This window comes from Astatotilapia calliptera, chromosome 14, assembly GCF_900246225.1.
Source record: "Astatotilapia calliptera chromosome 14, fAstCal1.2, whole genome shotgun sequence".
Lineage (NCBI taxonomy): Eukaryota > Metazoa > Chordata > Actinopteri > Cichliformes > Cichlidae > Astatotilapia > Astatotilapia calliptera.
Window position 1 is genome coordinate 19,811,202 of NC_039315.1, and position 21,078 is coordinate 19,832,279.

Consider the following 21,078-nt stretch of genomic DNA (forward strand, 5'->3'; position numbering starts at 1 on the left):
TACATACAAAAATATATATACAATAAATTGCATCAAAAAAATCAAACTTAAAAAATGTGATCCAAAAATATAATTGTTATGATTCTGAAAAGTTTCATTCCACATAATGGGTATGTATATATTTTTTTTGATTTTAAAATCTCTGCACTATTAGCCCAATTTTTATGTGGTTAAAATGGGATTGCTGATATTTAAGCATGTTTTGGGTGTATGACCTGATGTGTAAAAGAAAATCTCTGACTATTTCACAAAGTACTTTAGACCCCTTTAGGCCAACTGGGGGCTGTTTTCTCAAAAAAATGAAGCAGTATCATTTTAGAATAAAATTCCTGATCAGCTGATCAGCTAAAATTGCAAACTCATGTAGATTTAGGACAGGACCCGCCCCCGGATCTAGAGGGAACAGCACAGAAAAGCAGCCTAACACCCAGGAAGGAAAGCAGTTCAGTGATTACAGATATTTCTTATTATGCTTCATAACAATCTGCAGCAAAACTGCAGTGGTTTCTGAGTCATGCTTAGGGATGCTTTTTTTCTGTGTTGCTCAGAAATTGAAGCAATTAACTTCAGTCACAGCCATTTCCATCTCTCATGCACACACTTACACTCCTACACTTTTGTTACCTGCTGATTACACATTTCTTAGGCTCTACGTAGCTAACTTAGCAACATGTGTCTGCATATGTAAAGCCCATAGATTACTTACTGTACATTAGATAACAGCAACTTTTTTAATCAGTTAATTTTAATGCAAATGTTTAAACTTCATAAGTTGATACTGCTCTTATATCAAGAATGTGAGCTGATCTGCCTGCAGTCGAGACCTTTCCCCAACTGAAAACATTTCCTGCATCATGAAATGAAAAAGACCAAAAAGTAGATCCGGGAATATTAAGTAGAGAAGACTGGGACAACAATCCTCTCACAAAAATTCAACCAACTGGTCTCCTCAGTTCCCAAACGTTTACGGACCGTTGTTAGTACTCAGTAACCCTGTCCCAGCTTTTATGGGAAGTGCTACTGTCATCAAATTCAAAGTATTTTTGTTAAAATCATAACATTTCTCACTTTAAACAAATAATATGTTGAGTTTATGAAATCTGCAAATCTCTGTATTCTGTTGTTATTTACATTTTACACAGCATCCCAACATTTTTAGAAGTCGTGTTAAACAATCAAAATATACAAGTGTGACTCTTTAACCTGTGAGGGCTTCATTTTTATGCATCAGTGATTAAATGAGAATGAGGATGCCACACAAAACCCTGCAAGTCAATTGTATTAATGCAACAGGTTGAGCCCTCGTCTGCAGTACATTAACCTACTTTAATGAGACAGCTGCAGGTTCTGAAGACAGAGATTGAATGAGACACTGAATGAGAAAATTCAAGGACACTCCAGCGTGTCTGTATGCTTTTTGTAATGTGCACCATCTGACAGTTGTGACCGCCAGTGCAATCAGATACAACTTGGCAGGACAGGTGCTACACGAACACTACGGAAATCTGCTACCCGTCACCTCCTGTTCCTACTTACCCACGTAAAACTGAGCTGTCCTCCAGGACGAGGGGGTTAAGGTGTATGCTGCTGTCATGCATAAAGATCTAAACACTTCACACAGGGACAGCAGTGGCACGTTGTTGGGCTCAACATGATGTGGACACTATTCTGCTAATAGAAGAAAAAAGTAAAGTTTGATGACAGCATTTCATATTTGTGTCTAGGTGGATGTATTGGGTTGATTAGAATTTGCTTAACAGTAGCTTCTTCATATATGTATATATATATATATATATATATATATATATATATATATATATATATATATATATATATATATATATATATATATATATATATATATATATATATATATATATCTCCTTTCACTAGCCTGTTCTAAATTTGAACAGAGTCGAGATTTCAGCAGTTGAGAAGAACCAAACGGGACTTTTATGAATCTGCACTGGCGTGACAATGGGTACATTTGTTCTTTGTGCACAGCTGCAGAGTAACAGGATCAAATCGGCAAAAACATACTGTCACTTTAATGAAAGGAGCGCACACAAACATACAGTTCATTATAAAAGGCTTACACAGAGACCAAGAGCGGGGATGTACACAGCGGAGGCTCAACTATCAAATTTTGTAAACCAAATCAAAGCTCAGGACAAATATTCTTTGAAAAACATATATTTAAATTGAAGAAGCGTGATGTTCTCACACGAACCCGGTGAATGACCAGCTCACAGCTTGTTGACAAACGCACGACACTGTAGGTTACATGATTCCAATAAAGCTCCGCCGAACTGTGCAGAAATTAGGGAGGAGGGGACAGACTGTCTGAGGAGAGAGGGGGAAAGGAGACAGAATGAAAGAAAGGAGAAAGCGAAGGAGAGAGAGCAGTATATTATGAAAGACACCGAGTAGACTCATCGTACCAACGCCTCTCTGTCTGCAGTCAGTCGAAGACGAAGAAAAAGAGGAAGGGGGGAAACCCGTTGTAGGGCGACCTCTCTGAGCGCATCTTACGCCCTGCATCTCACTAACACACAGCCCACATCACGCAGTGAAGACTTGTGTCACGGGACTAAAACGCCTGTGTAACTTGGAACACTGTGCCCGAGAGTTGCCGTGGGTGGAAATGAACTCTGAAGGTGGGCTTCGTGTCGGCGCATTCACCGTAAGAATCGGCGCTTCTGCTCATCACCAGTCCACATGAGAAGTTTGACAGGAGCAGGTTGAAGGGAGTCTACCAGTGCTTCCGATAGGCTGTTCACTTTGCAGGCTGCAGCTCGCGGTCGGAACTCGACCACTGCTCCACAGGACACTGAGGTGAGTTGGGGTTTTTTAACAGTTGCTGTTGTTTTGTAGGCTGTTGTGGGCTAAGTCAAGTCAGACTTTTAACATGTCTGCATTCGATTAAATTCTCACGCTAAATGCCAGCAATTCATTTTAAAACACATCAACCTAGAGTTTCATCAAAGAAATTGAAGTTTATGTAACCTGTAGTGATCGGGACTAGTTAACAGTAGTGACCTATAAGACGTGCAGGGAATTGTGTATGTGTGTGTGTGTGTGTGTGTGTGTGTCTCACAAAGCACCTGCAGTACCTGCATGGCATCCTGACAAAGGAGCCTTACAGCAGGATCCTGAGTTTTAACTTGCCAGAGGTTTTTCATGCACTAAAAGATGTTCCTTTGATGAAGTTTGACCTGCTTGCGTTATGAAATGCTTTAAAATGCCACCTTAACTAATGTCTCAAAAAGGACGTTCGTAAATTGCAGGAATAGCGCTTGGGGACATTAAGCCCTCCTGTAGGTACTAGAAGCTTTCAATTTGAGTAGATCCTCCTGATTTACTGCCTAAGCAGTTATAAGGATATTGTTGAAACAGATGTGCAGGGTAACTGGTGGGTGCTTTAATTTGTGTTCAAACTATAGCAAATATGATGGAGATATAATCCAAATTTAACCATCATTTCCAAACTTTTCCTAACACCAACACAACATCTAAATCCAAATAATCCAGACATTTAATATTTTCATTACCTGAAATCTTAAGCTGTACACGGTTTAACCTGTACAAAGTGTTATTTTTACATAGGCAGCAAAATGCCGTAAGTGTGGTGATTCATCTATGCACTTTACTGCAATTCTCATCCAGCTGGTGACATGGACATCATAAAGGCATGATCAGATTTGTTATTGTTAATTTCCCACGATGTTGCCTGCCTTCAAGCTGCACCTTTGATTACTGGAAGGAGTTGTTCGTTTCTGTTTAGATTTCTGCTCTGCGCTGAGATTTTGCATGCAGAATACAAGATGAGGACACATATGTCTATCATGCTAATAAGGAACAGATAAAGAATGAGGCTTGATGAGCGAGAGGGCAGCACATTCAGTCAGTCACAGCTTGTTTCGGGTGTATATGGTACATGGTATATTGTTTTATTTAAAAAGAAAGAAACGTTTGTGTAGACAGGTGTATATTCGGGAATGATACAGGTATGCGAAGTGCAAAAGTCCTCTCAGTGGTCTAGTGGATAGTGGAAGCTCACTAGAAGCTCAGTTTGTTTGTATCAGAATTATATTTGTATGTGATTTGAACATTTCTTTCAATGCTGACTTACAAGCCAGCCTATTAACCCAGAGATTCAGAAGCTGAAGTCATCCTCCTTCAGCAGTGATTCTGTTTAGGTAATTTAATGAAATATGGCACAATAAAGCCAGATTAAATGCTATTTAGCTGAGTACTTACAGCTGACTAACGTATATCTTTTTTGGGACGCTGTTTTATGAACTCAGTCATCTACTGTTGGTCAAATTCCTTGAAAGTAGGTCAGACCTGTTGCAATAAGCCAGCTCATTTTAGTCTGTTCTAAATAAAAGAGCCAATCAGAGAGAAATGTAAATGTGTTACATGTAATAGTAATAACAGCAGTGTCACTGACATAAATGCTAAGAGCAATGAGTTTGTGTTATTTTCTGCAAAGCGATCGTCAGCTCGCTTCCCTGGAGCAATTACATTCACTGTTTCACATGACTGCTGAAATGGACTGAGGAGGGAGGAGAAGGCAAAACGTGAAATAAGCAAGACAAATGCGAGGAGCTAGAGATAAAGAATTCATACACGGGCAGAGAAAAGGGTCAGAGAGGGACCAGTGAAAGAGATTTAAAAGGAAAGGATAAACACAGCATCCGTTATTTTATTTCTCCACCTTTAGAATTGCCTTTTTGTTTTCAGTATACTCACGAAGAACAACCATAGTATTCTAGTTTGCCATGCAAGGCATTGCCTGCAGACGACAGCTTTTTAAAAAACTCTTTTTTGATTCACCAGAATCTAAAAACACCTTTCATTCCTGATTTACACTCACAGCTTCATATAAAAATGTACAAGAATGAACAACATTATAAAATGCTGCTGTCAAAAGTTATAGACTTATTAAGAAAAAAACACCACCACTGTGGGGCTTTTACAGTGAATCAGCTGTTTTCACAAAGTGTTGATTTGTCGTCAGTGAGACAAATGAGACAAATAAAAAGAAAAAAACAGATTTAGACAAAGAGGGCTCTGTCTTTAGATTTATTGTAAAAACTGGGACATAAAAATCTTTGCATAGAGCTATAAAACACCCGAATGGTTAGCACAAGCATGAGTATATTATGGGAAACCGATTCTGTTTTTTGGTTTTACTCACACAGATGATGCTCATATCAGTGTAGTTCTATTCTGCGCGACACTACACGCAATGACCTGGCGCTCCAGCAGTGCCTGGATAGGTTTGTTATGGAAAATCCCTAACAAGACTGGCGATAACGGTACATGTACTGTGTGTATTTTACTATGCTTGTTAAAAATGATGAGGTTAAGTGTGTGGATTGTACTGTGAAGTATTCAACAGCAGCATGTTGACTCTGCTCTGATGTATCTAAAAGGAGATCTCAGGGACGTTTTATTTTTTTCTTTTAAGTTCTGAACTTTTGGATTATGTGGCATTAAATACAAAATAACAACTAACTACTTTAATAAATAACAGTTAGAGCCTGACCACTTTATTCACCAGTATTGGCTATTTGTATTGGTGTTTAGAAATGAAATTTTTAAAGTGAAGAATGGACGAGGCAAACGCCCTTCAACCGTGTTACTTGTGTTGACACAGCATAGTGTGTCCTCTACAGAACTCTGCAATTTCCCTGTTTAAATACATACCTTCAGCAGATGCGAATGCAGTTAGGCAACACGTAAGTGAGTAAATACAGAGAATATTGGATTTTTTAAACCAAATATCAGCATCAGTTTTATAAATCCAACATTGGTCAAGCTCTAATATCATCTATCATCTAGTATAAGTACTTTAAAGTCTCAGTGGATAAATTAAGGCAAATACTTACTTTCCTCAGGCCACAGTGTGGCCACTTGATGGGCAGGTTACTGACAGTAGAGGCAAGCCGGAGTAAACCTAGATCAGCAGTTTAGTGGCGGGCACGTGGCGGTTATCATCATCTATCATTAGTCATCATTGTTCTTTCAGCTTATTTCAGACGCATTTTCTCCAAGTTTATAGAAAACCTTCCCACACCGACAGAATGCATTTTTGGCCCCCAGAAGCAACTGTTTATCTTCTAGGAAATCAAATTACCTCTGATATGATATCATTTCAGTGCACTGAAGTTCTTAGACATAAGATTACAGTCTTAACATGCCTCATAGCTGAGTTTATGCTTCATTGTATTCTGTCTTGTGGTCTGTTACTACCCATATAATACAGCAGGGTGTGTAGTTTGATATGTTTGAATGTTTCGTTTAAAGATAAAAACATATTGTGGTTTAATATAGCTAACTGTATTTTTTTCTTCTGAGAATCCAGAAGTCATCACCTTTTATTTGGTATTTCAGTTTTAAGCTTACTAAAGCAAAATTCAGAAACCTGTTTGTCTTTAATGTTTTGTTATGTTTCTAGGATTATGAGTTAGTTTCCTCTCTGCCAGCCGCCAAAGACATGTTTCTGTTTTTTTGTGTGCTGAGGATAAGAAGTGGGTCACATGCTTGAATTATCCATTTGCAGGGTTGCATGCCTCAGTGCCAAGAAATTGCAATACGTGGGAGACCTCTGCTAAGAAGAAATACATTTGTGGAGGATGGAGGAGAGAACTGAGGAAGGACACACACAGGAGAACGGAGGCAGTGATTGTGCAGCCAGACAGCCTCGCACCTCTCCCTGCACCAGTCTGAGGGTACACACAAACTGCCATGTCCTCTTTGTAGATGTAGTGAGTGTGTAAGTGTGTCTGCTGTGGAGTCACATGCTCTCTCTGTGTACGCTTTCAGACATGTCTGTGTGTGGAGACCAGAAATAACTAAATAACTAAATTAGAGCAGTCCAATAATCCAGCAAGCCTCTTCCTGCAAGAATGATGTGCAGTACAGCACGTACCCTTTCATTTTTTAAATATGGAAACAGAGTATATGAGACAAAAGGCCATTCAAAGCTCTTCTTTGGATGTTGCCTGCCTTTTATTCCATTCTCTGTCGAGATGATCACACACTGATTCAATAATATTAAGGTCTGGGTTCTTGGGAGACCAATCCATGACTGATAGTGTTCCACTGAGTGCTTTTCTCTCCAGGTGTGCTTTTATTGCACTGGCAGTGTGTTTGGGGTCCTTGGCATGCTTAAAAACAAAGCCTTGGTAAATCAGACACTTTCCAGATGTTATTTTATGGTGGATCCAAATCTGATGGTACTTTTATGCGTTCATAATTTTGACAAGATCCCCAGCACTACTGACTGAAATGCAGTTGCAACCATGACAGAGCTTCCACCGTGTTTTATAGCTAGCCTTTCTCTCCCCTGATCTCATCTGCGTATTCTGACAATAATTTGAACCAAAAGTTTCAAATTTGGATTTATTACTCCAGAAAACCTGGTTCCTGTTCTTGTGTAACCTCATCTCAGCATTTCTGATGAAACTTCAATGAAACTTTTCAGGTTCTGTGTCAAGTCTTTGAGTTTTAGGCCTGCCACTTGTGCAGTTTTCTTAATGACACACTGCGCACCAGGCAGACACATGAATACATTTTCAGCTAACTGCCCTTTGGGAATCACCTTGTTAATGCAAAAAAAAAAAAAAGCAAAACTTAGCTTTGTATACCTTCAGCTAACGAAAGAAGAACAAATTATGTGTTTTTGCCATTGCCTTCTACTAGATTCAAAATTAGCTCTTTGCTAAGCTATGTAATAGAAACACAACACGGGTTCATGTTTTGCATTAGGTTCCTTTTTTATACTTGAATGATTCACGGGTCAGTGTTAAGTGGCTTAATGAACAAAAGAGAAAAAACATTCCTCTGAAAATGGTCAGGTACAAGGACTGGACTGAAAATGAGTAAAACAAAGCAACAATGTCCAAAGAAAAACTTTGAAAGACCTTCAGGAAGCCTGGAGGATTAATGCTCAAGAGCTTTAAGAATACTAAAACTCTGGGTCCTTGGAAGCAAAATGTAAGAAAAGGAACTGGGGCTCAAGACTTATACACCGTACTCCATGTGTGCATGACGAATACTGTATTTAATAAATTTTGACCTTTCTTTCTTAATAAAAGAGCACAACCAATTGTCAGAGGGAATGAATGAATCATCTCTGTCTTCTACTGAATATGCTGTCCCTGCAGTTTCACCGTTGATCTGTTCATGGCCATAATCTCTGTCTGTATTAGTTTGAAACTTTTCGTCTCTTGGATTTCACTTGTTGAGGAGTTTCATCATCTCAAAGCACAGAACAACACCTTGTAACCACAAAACAATTTTCCAATCTTTGCAGTGCTTTCTTCTTTCTTTTCCTCACAAAACATGTAAAATCAGCCACCTAATAGCAATTATTCATCTTAACAATATTGTCTACAAACACTAAACACTCCTGATTTTTTGTTGTTGTTGAGCAGTAAAAGTCATCCAAGGATAAAGACGCTCAAATCAAGCATTCTCAGGGTAGTGATTTTTTAAATGATTTTTTGTTTTTACAGTAATCTCCCTCCCGTGTCTTGTTGTTGCTACAGTAAAAATGTAATAATGGTTATTCAAATTTTGTTGAGGTGAAATTAACAAAAATAGCACAGAGCAAGATGCAAATCTCATATTGTCGCATAATGACCACCTCAGGCTTTCCATCTCAGTCTTTCCCTTCTCCTGACTTAAGCGTTTATATAACATAAGAAAAACTTCCAATTTGCTCAAAGCATGTCTCTGCCAACAACATGAAAGTTATAAAACCTTAAATTAGATCAGACAGCGTTGTTTCTTTTTCCCCACTTGAAAGTGATGTGAGACAATGGTGTTCAAGCAGCTTATCATAATACAGACTGCAGTGGCAGGACAGACTTACTTCTTCTCAGAATTGTTTGGTTCCCTGACCGGCAGGGTGGGACATGGCACAGCCCGTTTCAACTCCGATCAGGTGCTCAGTGTTATTCTCTGCTTTTTGTTAAATCCACCGGAGTCTCAAACTTTGGTGTCATAACGCCTCAGTTTTTTGTTACTTCTAAATCATTCTTACTTTCTAATCGTGTATAGTTAACTATTTTATTCTTTTGGATCTCACTGTTAGATTAGAACAAAAAAATCCTAAAACCTCTTTCTGTGTGTGTGTCAGACGCCTTTGTTAGTTTAAGCGTATTAGGTGGATGATATCAAATGAGCCAAGAACAAAAGCAGGTCACAGGTCACGAGGAAGCTTTTGCTTCAACTTTCACACAGACTTAATGTGTCTTTTTAGTGATTTCTAATCATGTCGAGGCCACTGCTTATTTGCCACTTGGTGGAACACTGGTTTGGAGGTCACAATGCTTGCCATTGTTGAAAAATCCCAAAGCAAGCAGGATGTTATTCAGAAAGAAAAGTAGTCCGTTACCACGTTTATACTTTTGTTAAATTGTTAGGATGTCTTACTCACGAAGGAATAATCAGTTCCTGATGACTAGGTCTTTTGAGTGCCTATTGTACTTTTTATTATACAAGCAATTACCTTCATTGTCAGTATTATCTGTAACAGAATGAGGTGTATTACGGTTCTTTGGCTACTTCTTTTAGAGAGATGTTGTGTCATTGGGTGTTTTCACACATTACATAATTTACTGGTTGTGTAACAATGCAGTTTAACTTGCTGATCAATTTCATTTAAGAACATTTCTTTTACAATCCTACTTTAATTCTGAAAAGCATGCTGAATAACTGTACCAAATAATTCAAAAAAATATGAATTATGCTAAGAGTTGACATGCATCAGACATCTGGCTCAACTTCAATGAGCTCTACGCTGGTACCACATTAAAGAGAATGGGTAAACCCATGAGTTACCTGGAAAAATGCAGAGGTGCATAGAGACTACTTTTTATAAATACATCTCCAGGAGATTTTGCCACTCACCAAAATACAAACACTTTGATTTTTGCTGTTACTGAACATAAATGAAGAACTTTATGACTGCAGTAAAGTCAACTTGTGTCTCAATAAAAGTGATATTTGGTGTGAGCTTGAACTAACATAGACACAGTGCACTGACTCCAACTGATTTAAATGCGACTTAGATGAGAAACAGTCATGTGTGACACAGAGGCTTAATTCCCTCTAAGTGTCACTGCTGATTGGTGGCAAGGAGCCTTCACTTGGTGGGAAAAAAATGTGTATGCATGCTTGCTTCATCCCCACCATTAAATGTCATGTCATGACCTACTGGTGTTAATGTTCTACAGCTAGCACTGGCCGGCATGATCTCACCTCACATTGATGGGGTCCCTCAGTCTATCCTGCTTCTAAGGATAGGTGCTGACATAAGACATATTATTAGTCACAGTCTTAAACTCATTATTATCTTAACATATCATGTTAAATATACTCAGAGTTACTTCCATCTGTCTAATTTGTTGATGTAGTTTTACAACAACTGTTTCCAATAAAGCGACTACTAAATGGTCAAAAAGGCCAATCTGTGACCTCAAATCAGATTTGTTATAAAACATCAAGTAATAGCAAAGTACACAAGAAAAGGACATATAGGATATTAAATGAATGTGTTGTCTCTAAGCAATAAATCCATAATAGCCCTTCATCAAATTATAATTTAGGTGCTTTCAGAGTGAGTCTGCGAGCTCTGTTTGCAGGATTTAAATCATCTAGCAATCACAAAGTCAATTACAAGTCTTTTCACACATGATCGAGTTAGGCCTCTAAACAGACAAAAAGTCCATACAGGAACTAAGATGTGGCAGCAAGTTCCAAACTTTCATTTGGTAAAGTGGGACTTTTCTGCTAAACAACTTCAAGAACGTACTTTCTTTATGTGCACAAGCAACTTTAGGTAGTACTCTTGTGACAGATATTTGCATTTTGTTTGTCCCGTTTCAATTCTCTGCGGCATCTGTGGCATGCAAAGGCTTCTTCTAGTCCTCATTAAATCATGACAAAGTTGATTATACAATATTAACTTAAAAACATTAAGGCATCATAGCATAATTGTTCTCTATTAGCATTACTGACGTCTAGCTGCAGTTTCTTAACTCTGCTAGCTTATTAAGGGCATTAGAAACCGGCACTGATTAACACAATTAAATAACTAGGATTAGCCCTTAACCTTATGATGTTATGCCAGGATTGTTAAGGCGTCCCCTGTGTGTCTCCGTGAGTCGTCAGAGTACTGTGGTGCATAAATAAACATATCAACAAACATTTCTTCAGATGTAATTTTAGATTTACATATTTATACTCACTGGCCACTTGATTGTGTAAATTGCTAGTACTTGATTGGACCCGCTTTTGCCTTCAGAACAGCTTTAATTCTTTGTGGCATAGATTCACCAAGAAACTAAAAACCTTGATTCTCCTCTGAGATTTTAGCCCACTTTAACATAATAACATCACACAGTTGGTTTGTCAGCTGCACATCCATGATGCAGATTCTGCCACATGCCAAAGGTGCTCTGTGATCTGGTGACTGTGGAGGCCATTTGAGCACAGAGCACTCATTGTCACATTTAAGAAACCAGATGATTTGAGCTTGTGACTGGGTGCGCTATCCTGCACTGTGATACACTGGAGCCATGAAGGGATGGAAATGGTCAGGAGCAATAGTCAGGTAGGCTGTGGCATTTAAACAATGCTTAGTTGACACTACCAGGCCAGAAGTGTGTCAAGAAAATGTCCCCAACCCCATTAATCCATCACTACAGTGTCAGCTATTGATACGAGGCAGAATGGATCCATTCTTTCTTGTTGTTTGCACCAAATTATGACCCTATCAATTGAATGTCACAGTAGAAATGGAGACTCATCAGACTCAAGCAAAGATTTTCCAATCTCTTGCCGTTCAGTTTTAGTGACTCTGTGTGAATTGTAGGCTTAGTTTTCTGCTCTTATTGAATAGGAGTGGCAACTGGTGTTATCTTCTGCTGCTGTGTGGTCAGAGATGCTCTTATGTATAACTTGGTTGTAAGAAATGGTTATTTGAATTAGCGTTGCCTCTATTTCTGCTCAAAGGAGTCCGGTCATTCTCTCCTGACCTCTGGCATTAACAAGACAAGTTTGCCCAGAGAACTGTTTTGGGACTCAAGTGAAGCACAGTGACAGCCATTATCCACAAATGGAGAAAACTTCTCAGGAGTAGCGAGCCTACTAAAATTACTCCAAGAGTAAAATGACAATTCATACAGGAGATCACAAAAGACCCCAACCTAAAAAAAAAACTACAGGCCACACTTACCTCGGTTAAAGTTCCCGATCCAACAATAAGAAAGAGACTGGGCAAAAATGGCATCTATGGGAGAGTTCAAGGAGAAAACCGCTGCTGACTAAAAGGAACACAAAGGCTCGTATCACATTCGCCAAAAAAAGACAAACATCTTGATGATACCCAGGACTTTTGGAAAAATATAACGTGCACTGACATGAGAATTATTTGGGAGTGTTACATCCCTTAACATCTGGCATAAAACTTACACAACATTCCAAAAAAGAACATCATACCAAAAGTCAAACATTGTGGTTCTGTGATGGTCTGGGGCTGCTTTGCTGTGTCAGGACCTGTAATTGCTGGAGTTTGGGCCCTGATGCTCAGGCACACTTGGGTTATGGAACAGGACAGCAGGTCCACCTTAATTGGAGATTATGTATTGGAATTTCAGGAGCGGGACCACACGCTCCTTCCGGTTGTCAGGTTCCCACAGTACTGCAAGCTGATCATTCTAGTTTACGTGCCCCACCCTCCCTCCCACCTTATTCTCAATTCTTTAACTTCTTTATTTCTATTTAGTACATGGGGATCTGCCCGGCCCGGGAGCCGTCACCAGTCCCCTCTGAGGCCTTCCTCAAACCGCAGCTCAATTCATGTCCAAGCATTCACCTTTACTTACTAAAACGCTGTCAAACCTAAAATGAGGACGTGGGCCCAGCTAGTGAAATGGCTCATAAAGCACAAAATGAAGGTTGTAAACACAAGGTTTGTGTGCCGGTTTCTGTGAAAGAAACGATCAAGGAGAATTAAAGCAAAAATGATTTGAGCTCTTTTTGCCATTGTTTTATGACAGATAATTATGTTTCTTTTAGACACAATATTATACCTACTGCCTCAAAAGACAATAATAAATCATTAAAATCGGGAACCTCACAGGCAGGATAATTAGTAGCTTTGTTTACAGTACATCGAGTGCAAACACTGTAGAGAGGAGGGAAATAAGTCGTGTGCACAGTGCACATTACATCTCTTTGCGCTTAATTAGAAATGAGATTACAGGAGACAGAGAATAAATACCATAGGGGGATTTGCTCCCATGGATGTGCAGGGAGAAACATTTACCTATAGATTAAACTCCATCATCCATTTCATGTGAATCTTTTAAAACACATCTAGTGACTGGAACAGCTCTACGTTATCCATTCCTTCATTAAATGTACAGGAGACTACATCACAAAGTCACTAGAAAAAGAGTAAAAGACATTTCAAGTATGAAGTTTATTTTGTGTTCTCTTAACAAATGTTTTTTTTTATAATGATGGTTAATTATGTAATCAGCCCATAAAACACTAAATCCCAGAGTTCAAATATTCCACTATATATCCTGAAACATCCAGCTATTATAATGCATAAGGCAGAGGACGTGCAGTTTGATTTTGAATGTTTTTCTTTTTTAATTGAAATCGCTTGAGGTCTTTAGAGGATCACAAGAAAATATCATGTGTCAAGTGTGAGCAGTATAATACACGGGCAGTTATGATGATCTTCAGGAAGCGACACAGCAACTGACACCTTGCTGATATTCAGAAACAGTACAATCTCAGGTTGAAGGTTCTTCATATAGCAGCTCTACCAGCACCACTTATCAGTTAATATATTCAGAATCTCTGATTTGTTCATCTGTTTAATGAATTATTTACCTCCACTTATAGAAAGCCAAAATGTATTAACATTTTCCTGCGCTGTGGTTTACCGGCTCACACATTACCACAGTGTTCCTCCTTTGTATGAACATTATTACCATTAATATTGAGCAGATATTGTATTGAACTTATAGTTTCCCATCCTTCATGAATTGTCACCAATCTAAAGCTGTATGTTGCAGATGCTCCCCTCCTGGCTTTTGTTGTAGAATTTTGGCCAGGTATTGAAGAGGGGATTTCCCTGCTGCTCAAACACAACACTCCTTCGATTTCCTCAATCTTTCTTTTAAGGGTCATTTTGTATTTGTTGACGTCATGGTGAAAGAATCAATTCAAATCACATTTTAGGATGAAAGAAATAAGTTTGAGATTCTGATTTCCTTCATTACACCTGCAGCCACAGTGCAACAGTTTTAGTACTGCAGAATTTAAGATTTGGTCTTTAAGTGAAATTGATGTGGGGTTGATGTGGTGATTTTCTCTTCTCTTATTTCTTTAACACTTTAAAGGTATAGTCAGTCGTTTTTTGAGCTTTAAGGTTCTAAGGGTATTGTTATAAATGTACACCGATTACTGTAATTACATCTTCTAACAAATCGATGGGTTCTCATAAGGTGTTTGTGTGAATGCATGCAAATTTCAGTGATAGTGAGGCACTGTTATAACGTTACAGCTGGGATTCATTTGATGGTGTGACTACGGTGTAACTCAACAAACTGCACAAGCCAATTCATTTTTAGTTATATAGTTTTATTTATATAGCACCAAATTAATTAATTTATTGATTGATTGATATATTAATTAAATTATTTTTATAGTGCCTAATTACACCAAGGAGTGCGTCCTATAGGCTAGACCAGCTAATTTCACAATGTGACTTCCAGCCTTCACAGTTATCGAAGGATGCATCCCCTGAATTGGGACAAGTATGGGATAGACAGGCAGAGGGCTGACTAGAGATTAGAGACAGGTTAGCGAAGGAGCTAAAGGTGCAAACCGAACCAAAAACTAAAGCAAGAGAGAAAAGTGACTATCAAAAAAACAGAAAATGTAAAATAAGCGACATGGAGATGCTGAAAAATGAGAAATCAAGTGGTAAACGTGAATTAACTCATTCAGGGGGGAGAAAAGACAGGCACTGACATAATGGAGGGAAAGGAAAACAAGGAAACAGAGGAGTCTATTAATAAAGACCAAAAAAAAACACTCACTCACACACAGACACAAATGCAAACCCCTAAAGTAACATTGAACAACAATAAAATTTAACAGCAATCCAAACATAAAACCACAAAGGTTAACTGGTCAGATAACAATAAAGTAGAGAATCAGACTCAATAACATCACAAGAAACAAAGCTCAATAGTAGAATAATAAAGAAACTAAAACAGAAATAAAAAAAAACATCAACAGGCAGAAAATCAAAACTCCAAACACTAGAAGAACAATAAAAGAGAAACGGAGCTACAAACAGTTTAACTAGGAATCAGGCACTCCAAAACAACACAAAACCCTAGGGCCATGACACAGGGATGTTTTTACAAACTTTACTGACTGTGTCTCTTTGTCTGAGTGCAATCTACCACTCCAGAATGCTACAGAGCAGCCTGTTAAAGTGTTGGTTTCGACTTAATTCAATGATGCCTAAATGATTCAATTTTTTCATAGACGTCATGGGCCCCCCCCCCCCTTTTTTTTTTCTTGGAGATTGGAGCTGGCTCTACTTAGCACATAACTACTCTGGACTTGTTTTTGGAAGTGCTTGCTGCAGCACTAGAGATAAGTCTATAACAAGTGCTGACCTCAGTGGTGACTCCCTGCGCCTGGTTCTTCCTGTTAAAAGGGAGTTTTTTCTCCCCACGATTGCACAGGGCTTTCTTATAAGGGATTTACAGTAAGTTACAGGTCATGTTCTCCCTTTAGTGTTGCACAGTCTTTACCTTGTAAACTGCTACTATACAAACTAAATTAAAAAATATGTTGAATTTAATTGAATTTAGTATTTTTATAACAGCAAGTGAAACATGTCACGTACTGTATAACAAAGTTGTCCATTCATCTGTCAACACTCAAAGGTTTGTTTCATCTCGCTGTTGTTCACAGTTCATAGAATCTTATTTGCACTTCATTGCTTCGCGCTCTATCCCCTTCCCTCATCAAAATCCTTGTTATTCTTGTGACGCTGGCAAATGTTAATTATTAGTGATTTTTGGATGAGTTGACGAAGTTGAATGTGGCGCGTCCGTGCATTGTAGAAGCCACAGTGGTGACATAAGCATTTCATTTCCGTCTTTTGTGGGTAGACACAAACAGAAGCATTACATAATCAAGTATATTATGGAGGATGATTATGTTAAAACAGTGTGTTTTCTCCTGTTGGAGTTTCATGCATATCAATGCGTTTGTGTGTGTGTTTCTGTTTTTTAGATGTTTCTGGTGGCATTGTCCTTTGCCTACTTCGCAAAGGCTCTGTCGGGGAGCTACATGAAGAGCACAATAACCCAGCTCGAGAGGCGCTTTGACATCCCTAGTTACCTAATAGGTGTCATTGACGGGAGCTTCGAGATAGGTGAGTAGGCCTGCCTGTGACTGCTGTTATTTTGTTGTTCTATTTGTAGCCTCTGTGTCATGGGCTCCCCTCGCTTCTCCCGTTCTGTCTTTGGGGCGAAAATATGAATGGGTCATCAAGATATTCAAGCTTCAGATAAAAGATTCATCAGAGTTCCCAGAAGAGGACAGAGGGGTGTGTTTGCGTGTTTGTGTGTCTGTGTGCGTAGATGATGAGTCATAATGTTGAGCAAGGACATAAGCTGAGGTCCTAGCTGTTTTTAAGCTATGGAAAGCCACATTCTAAAATTTGAAAGATGTTGTTATGCAATATTTGTTTAGTGCACTTGTTAATGGGCTACAAAAACACTGACCCTTCACACAATATAAAATCAGCTGGGATGGAACTCCAACATAAATCATATGCATTCAATTGATTTCCTAAATGCTATTTAACAAGACATGAGAGTCAGGTCACATCAGAGTACTGGCAGGGACTAGAAAGATAGCTCATATTTCTCCCAGAGTAGGATCAAAACTTTCCTTTTTGTTAAAGGATATAGATAGGGCTGGACCCTGAATCTTTCCTTAGTTACACTGTAATAGGCTTATGCTGCTGGGGGCTCCCTCCCTTTTTACTGGAAGAAACTTCTGGAAGGCTCAGGGAGGGGTAGCTATCTAACATGACTAGTCAGGGGTGAGAGGAAGACAAAGTTCAGTCACTTAAATCACATTTCTTCCATTTGAATTTCAGCTTGACTTGTTTTACAAGCTCAGAGTTACTACTAGGAAAAGTCACAGATGTACTTTGAAACAGTATATCAGCACACAGGCTCATCATTTAGGAACTCCCAAAACAGAAGTGATCATTTACGGCGCTCTTTTTAAAGAGAAACTCAATGAATTTTACAAATCAGAATGTGTGCTGAAGAGGTCATAATACATTTATTGAGAAGTTGTAAACACCCTTTCAAGCCTCAAGAGCAAGAAATGTGTGGATGTGAAAATATGATGTTAGAAAAAAATGAGTTCTTTGTATTTTAATCATATGGTAATAATAGGATCATCTGTAATAAATTTTTCAGTCAAAATTCAGTCCGAGTAGTGTTACAGCATGCATACAATGACCACTGTATATACTGTTATCAGGTTGTTCTCCAATGGTCCACTTACCAATTTCTGGGGCAGTTATATAAGTCTAATCCATTCATCTGAAGCCTCTTGTAGGTTATAAATTATACATGGCTTGCAGTGCAGACTCAGTCCCAAAGAAACATGCTATAGAAACAGGCTACAGAAGATAAAAGTCATTGTGTTACAGTGGGAGACAATAGTAATGAAGAATAATTAGCATCTATGATCTGCAGCATTGCGGGTCGCACATGTGTGTGAACCCTGGTAGTCTGCCGGAGGAGAAGATGGTGATGGCACCTTGGGTGGAGTCGATACGGAGTATCCTGATTCTCTCCATCTCCTGTGAAAGCTGCTGGTCTCATGTGGCCTAGGCAACAGGCTTTTTCTATAGGACTGTTGCCAGGGTAACATAGAGGCAGAGCAGGGCACTGTGAAGAGGAAAGAAAAGGGAAAAAGGACAGTGCAAGGAACAAGAGAGGACAACAGAGGGGGTGTGTGAGGGGGTCGGGGAGGAAATAAAGACTAATAAAAAAGGGAAGCAGAGAGTGATAGTAATAGATGCTGATCTTCAGAGAGATCATGCCTGCAAGATGAGCTCAGGTGACTGACTATACGTACATACACATACTACGCTACATGAACCATTCTTAGTTTGTCATCTTCATGCGTTGAGCAGCCGGCAGCGCTGATATATTCCTCTATAAACTTGTTTAGCTTCAAGCTCACCTCTGTATCCCTCTGTCTCTCACTTTTAACAGGTTTTGGGAAAACAAATCTGTTACTAGATAAAACTTAGATACCCATAATCCATTGATGAATCTACGAGTATAATAAGGACTGCGCTATGAGAGGCATGTGGTTATTTTCTTTAGAAGGCACTACTGCAAAAAGTGATAAGTATTGTAGGATACTATGTAAGATGAGATTTCTTCACCACTACACCACCCCATTTAAAATGGAGTTTCCATGTCACTGATCGTGGGCAGAATGCGCTAAAAAAAGGTGGCAGCAGGGAGCCTTGTTTAATTTTTCTGTCATGTTTGCTACTGCGTGCTGTAAATTCTTCTCTCAAAGTAAGATCTCACGCCACTTGAGCAACTAGGATTTCCGCATGAAAAATTAATGCATCACCTTACTCTGACTCATTTAAATGTCACGCATGCTATTATAACATCTACTGACTCTATAGTATAGGATAAATATTTTACTTTTACTGCATGGAAAATAATCGCCTCGGCCTTTTCCTTTATGATTTGTATCTGTACAGGTACAGAAAGCAAGTTAAAAAAAAGACCTTGCTAATTTTATTCTCAGCACGCAGAGCCACATATGAACCAAACACTATCAAAAACCCCATAAAAAAACAATCCCAAGCTAGTGCATGGAGGCAATGATGTGGTTTTTCCCCCATGTCTGTGCTTTCTGCTCTAAATCAATGATATTTCTTGCTCAAACTTTCCAGGCAACTTACTGGTGATAGCTTTTGTCAGTTACTTTGGAGCCAAACTCCACAGGCCAAAGATCATTGCAGTGGGCTGTGTATTGATGTCCATCGGCACCTTCATCATAGCTCTGCCTCATTTCATCATTGGTCGGTGAGTAATCCCAACTAACAGGTCTGTTTGCTCTTTGACTTTAACCATAACCCTAATAGCAGATATTAATTATTGTATGAAAGACTCAAATAATCAATTAATGTTATTCATTTTTGTCAGGTGATGACTTGGGATAGTTTTAGTAACTGTGGAAATAAATGTCATGGTTATTTTGGAATTTTAATGATTTTTGTAACTGTTTTTTATTTCTAATAAGAAATGAGTGTACATGTTTGAATTTATTTTGCAGTTTGTCTAATCCACACAGGCTCAAAATTATAAATACGGTAATTTAAATATTTTAATAAGGGATACTGAAGGTTCTGCAGTGTTTTTTAACTTGATGAGGGCAACACCTGTTGACTTCTCGTTAGTGATGATGGTGTACTGTGACTGGCAGTTTGTTTTTTCCCAGCATAGAAAAAGGATTTTCTTGACAACAGTCATTGGACTGACTAAAACTCAAAACAATGGGAATGTCAAAGGAACTCAGTGAAGATCCAAGAGGGAGAACTTTCGATTTATACAAGTTGGGAAGGTCTCTTTGAGACATTTCTAAAATAATTGCATATTCCAGATCATCAGGTCAAACAATTGTATGCAAGTACAAGTAATTCAGTGTATTACCACTTTACCAAGGCCTACAAGAAGACCCAAACTGTCACCCTTAAATAAGAGGAAATTGCTTATGATGTTTAGGAACAACCCAGTGACCACCAAGACTCAAACCTTCCATGAACTGGAAACTGATGGAACAGCATCACTGTGCACAGCGAAAAAGCTTTTTACGTCTCTGTGGACTGAGAGAGTGCTGACCACGAAGAAGCCTCGCTTCAAAATTGACACCTCCAAGTTTGACACCTCCAAGTTTGACTGGAATTTGTAGCTGCTCACATGTACAAGCCAAATGACTTCTGGAGAAAAATGTTACGAGCTGAAGAGACAAAGATTGAGCTTTTTGACCACTATGACACAAGGCATGCTTGGAAGAGTAAACATGAGGCTTTCAAACCTAAGAACACTGTACTGGCTCTCACGCATGGTGGTGGTCACATCATTCTCTGGGACTGTTTTGCTGCTAGTGGTGTTGATACAAACCACAACCCTATTAAAAATGTGTGGACTGTGCTTAAAAACCAGGTAAATGCCAGAAAACCAGCAAGTATAAACTTGCTAGTCAAGAAGAGTGCTCAAATATCCAGCTAGAATTATCCCAGGAGCTTGTTGACGGCTGCCACAAATATCTGGATGAGGTGCAAATGATATTTAACCAAATATTATTGGAGTGTATGAATATATTTGAGCATATATGTATACTTTTACTCTGTGTGGATTAGAGAAAATCCAAAATAAAGTTCTTGTTTTTTAAAATCATTAAATATGCTGCAAATATTTCCACCGTGGAAAAAGAACAGTTCAAAAATAATTAAAGACCCCATCACATCCATGCCCATGATGAGTGTGTGGAAAATCCAGAGGACAGCTGCGTATGCGCTTGCTATATAGGGAGTGCAGAATTATTAGGCAAGTTGTATTTTTGAGGAATAATTTTATTATTGAACAACAACCATGTTCTCAATGAACCCAAAAAACTCATTAATATCAAAGCTGAATGTTTTTGGAAGTAGTTTTTAGTTTGTTTTTAGTTTTAGCTATTTTAGGGGGATATCTGTGTGTGCAGGTGACTATTACTGTGCATAATTATTAGGCAACTTAACAAAAAACAAATATATACCCATTTCAATTATTTATTTTTACCATTGAAACCAATATAACATCTCCACGTTCACAAATATACATTTCTGACATTCAAAAACAAAACAAAAACAAATCAGCGACCAATATAGCCACCTTTCTTTGCAAGGACACTCAA

At 38.6% G+C, this 21,078-nt stretch overlaps 1 protein-coding gene across 1 annotated transcript in view; it reads left to right on the forward strand.

Moving 5' to 3' along the window:
• Positions 1 to 1,937: 1,937 nt before the first annotated feature.
• Positions 1,938 to 21,078, forward strand: part of LOC113035975 (solute carrier organic anion transporter family member 1C1-like) — a 41,918-nt gene continuing 22,777 nt past the window's right edge. Inside the window, exons 1-4 of the mRNA XM_026191906.1 lie at positions 1,938 to 2,835; positions 6,572 to 6,740; positions 16,357 to 16,498; positions 19,073 to 19,205. Coding sequence (XP_026047691.1) covers positions 6,645 to 6,740; positions 16,357 to 16,498; positions 19,073 to 19,205 — 371 coding nt within the window. The 5' untranslated portion in view covers positions 1,938 to 2,835; positions 6,572 to 6,644. The remainder of the gene's footprint in view (positions 2,836 to 6,571; positions 6,741 to 16,356; positions 16,499 to 19,072; positions 19,206 to 21,078) is intronic.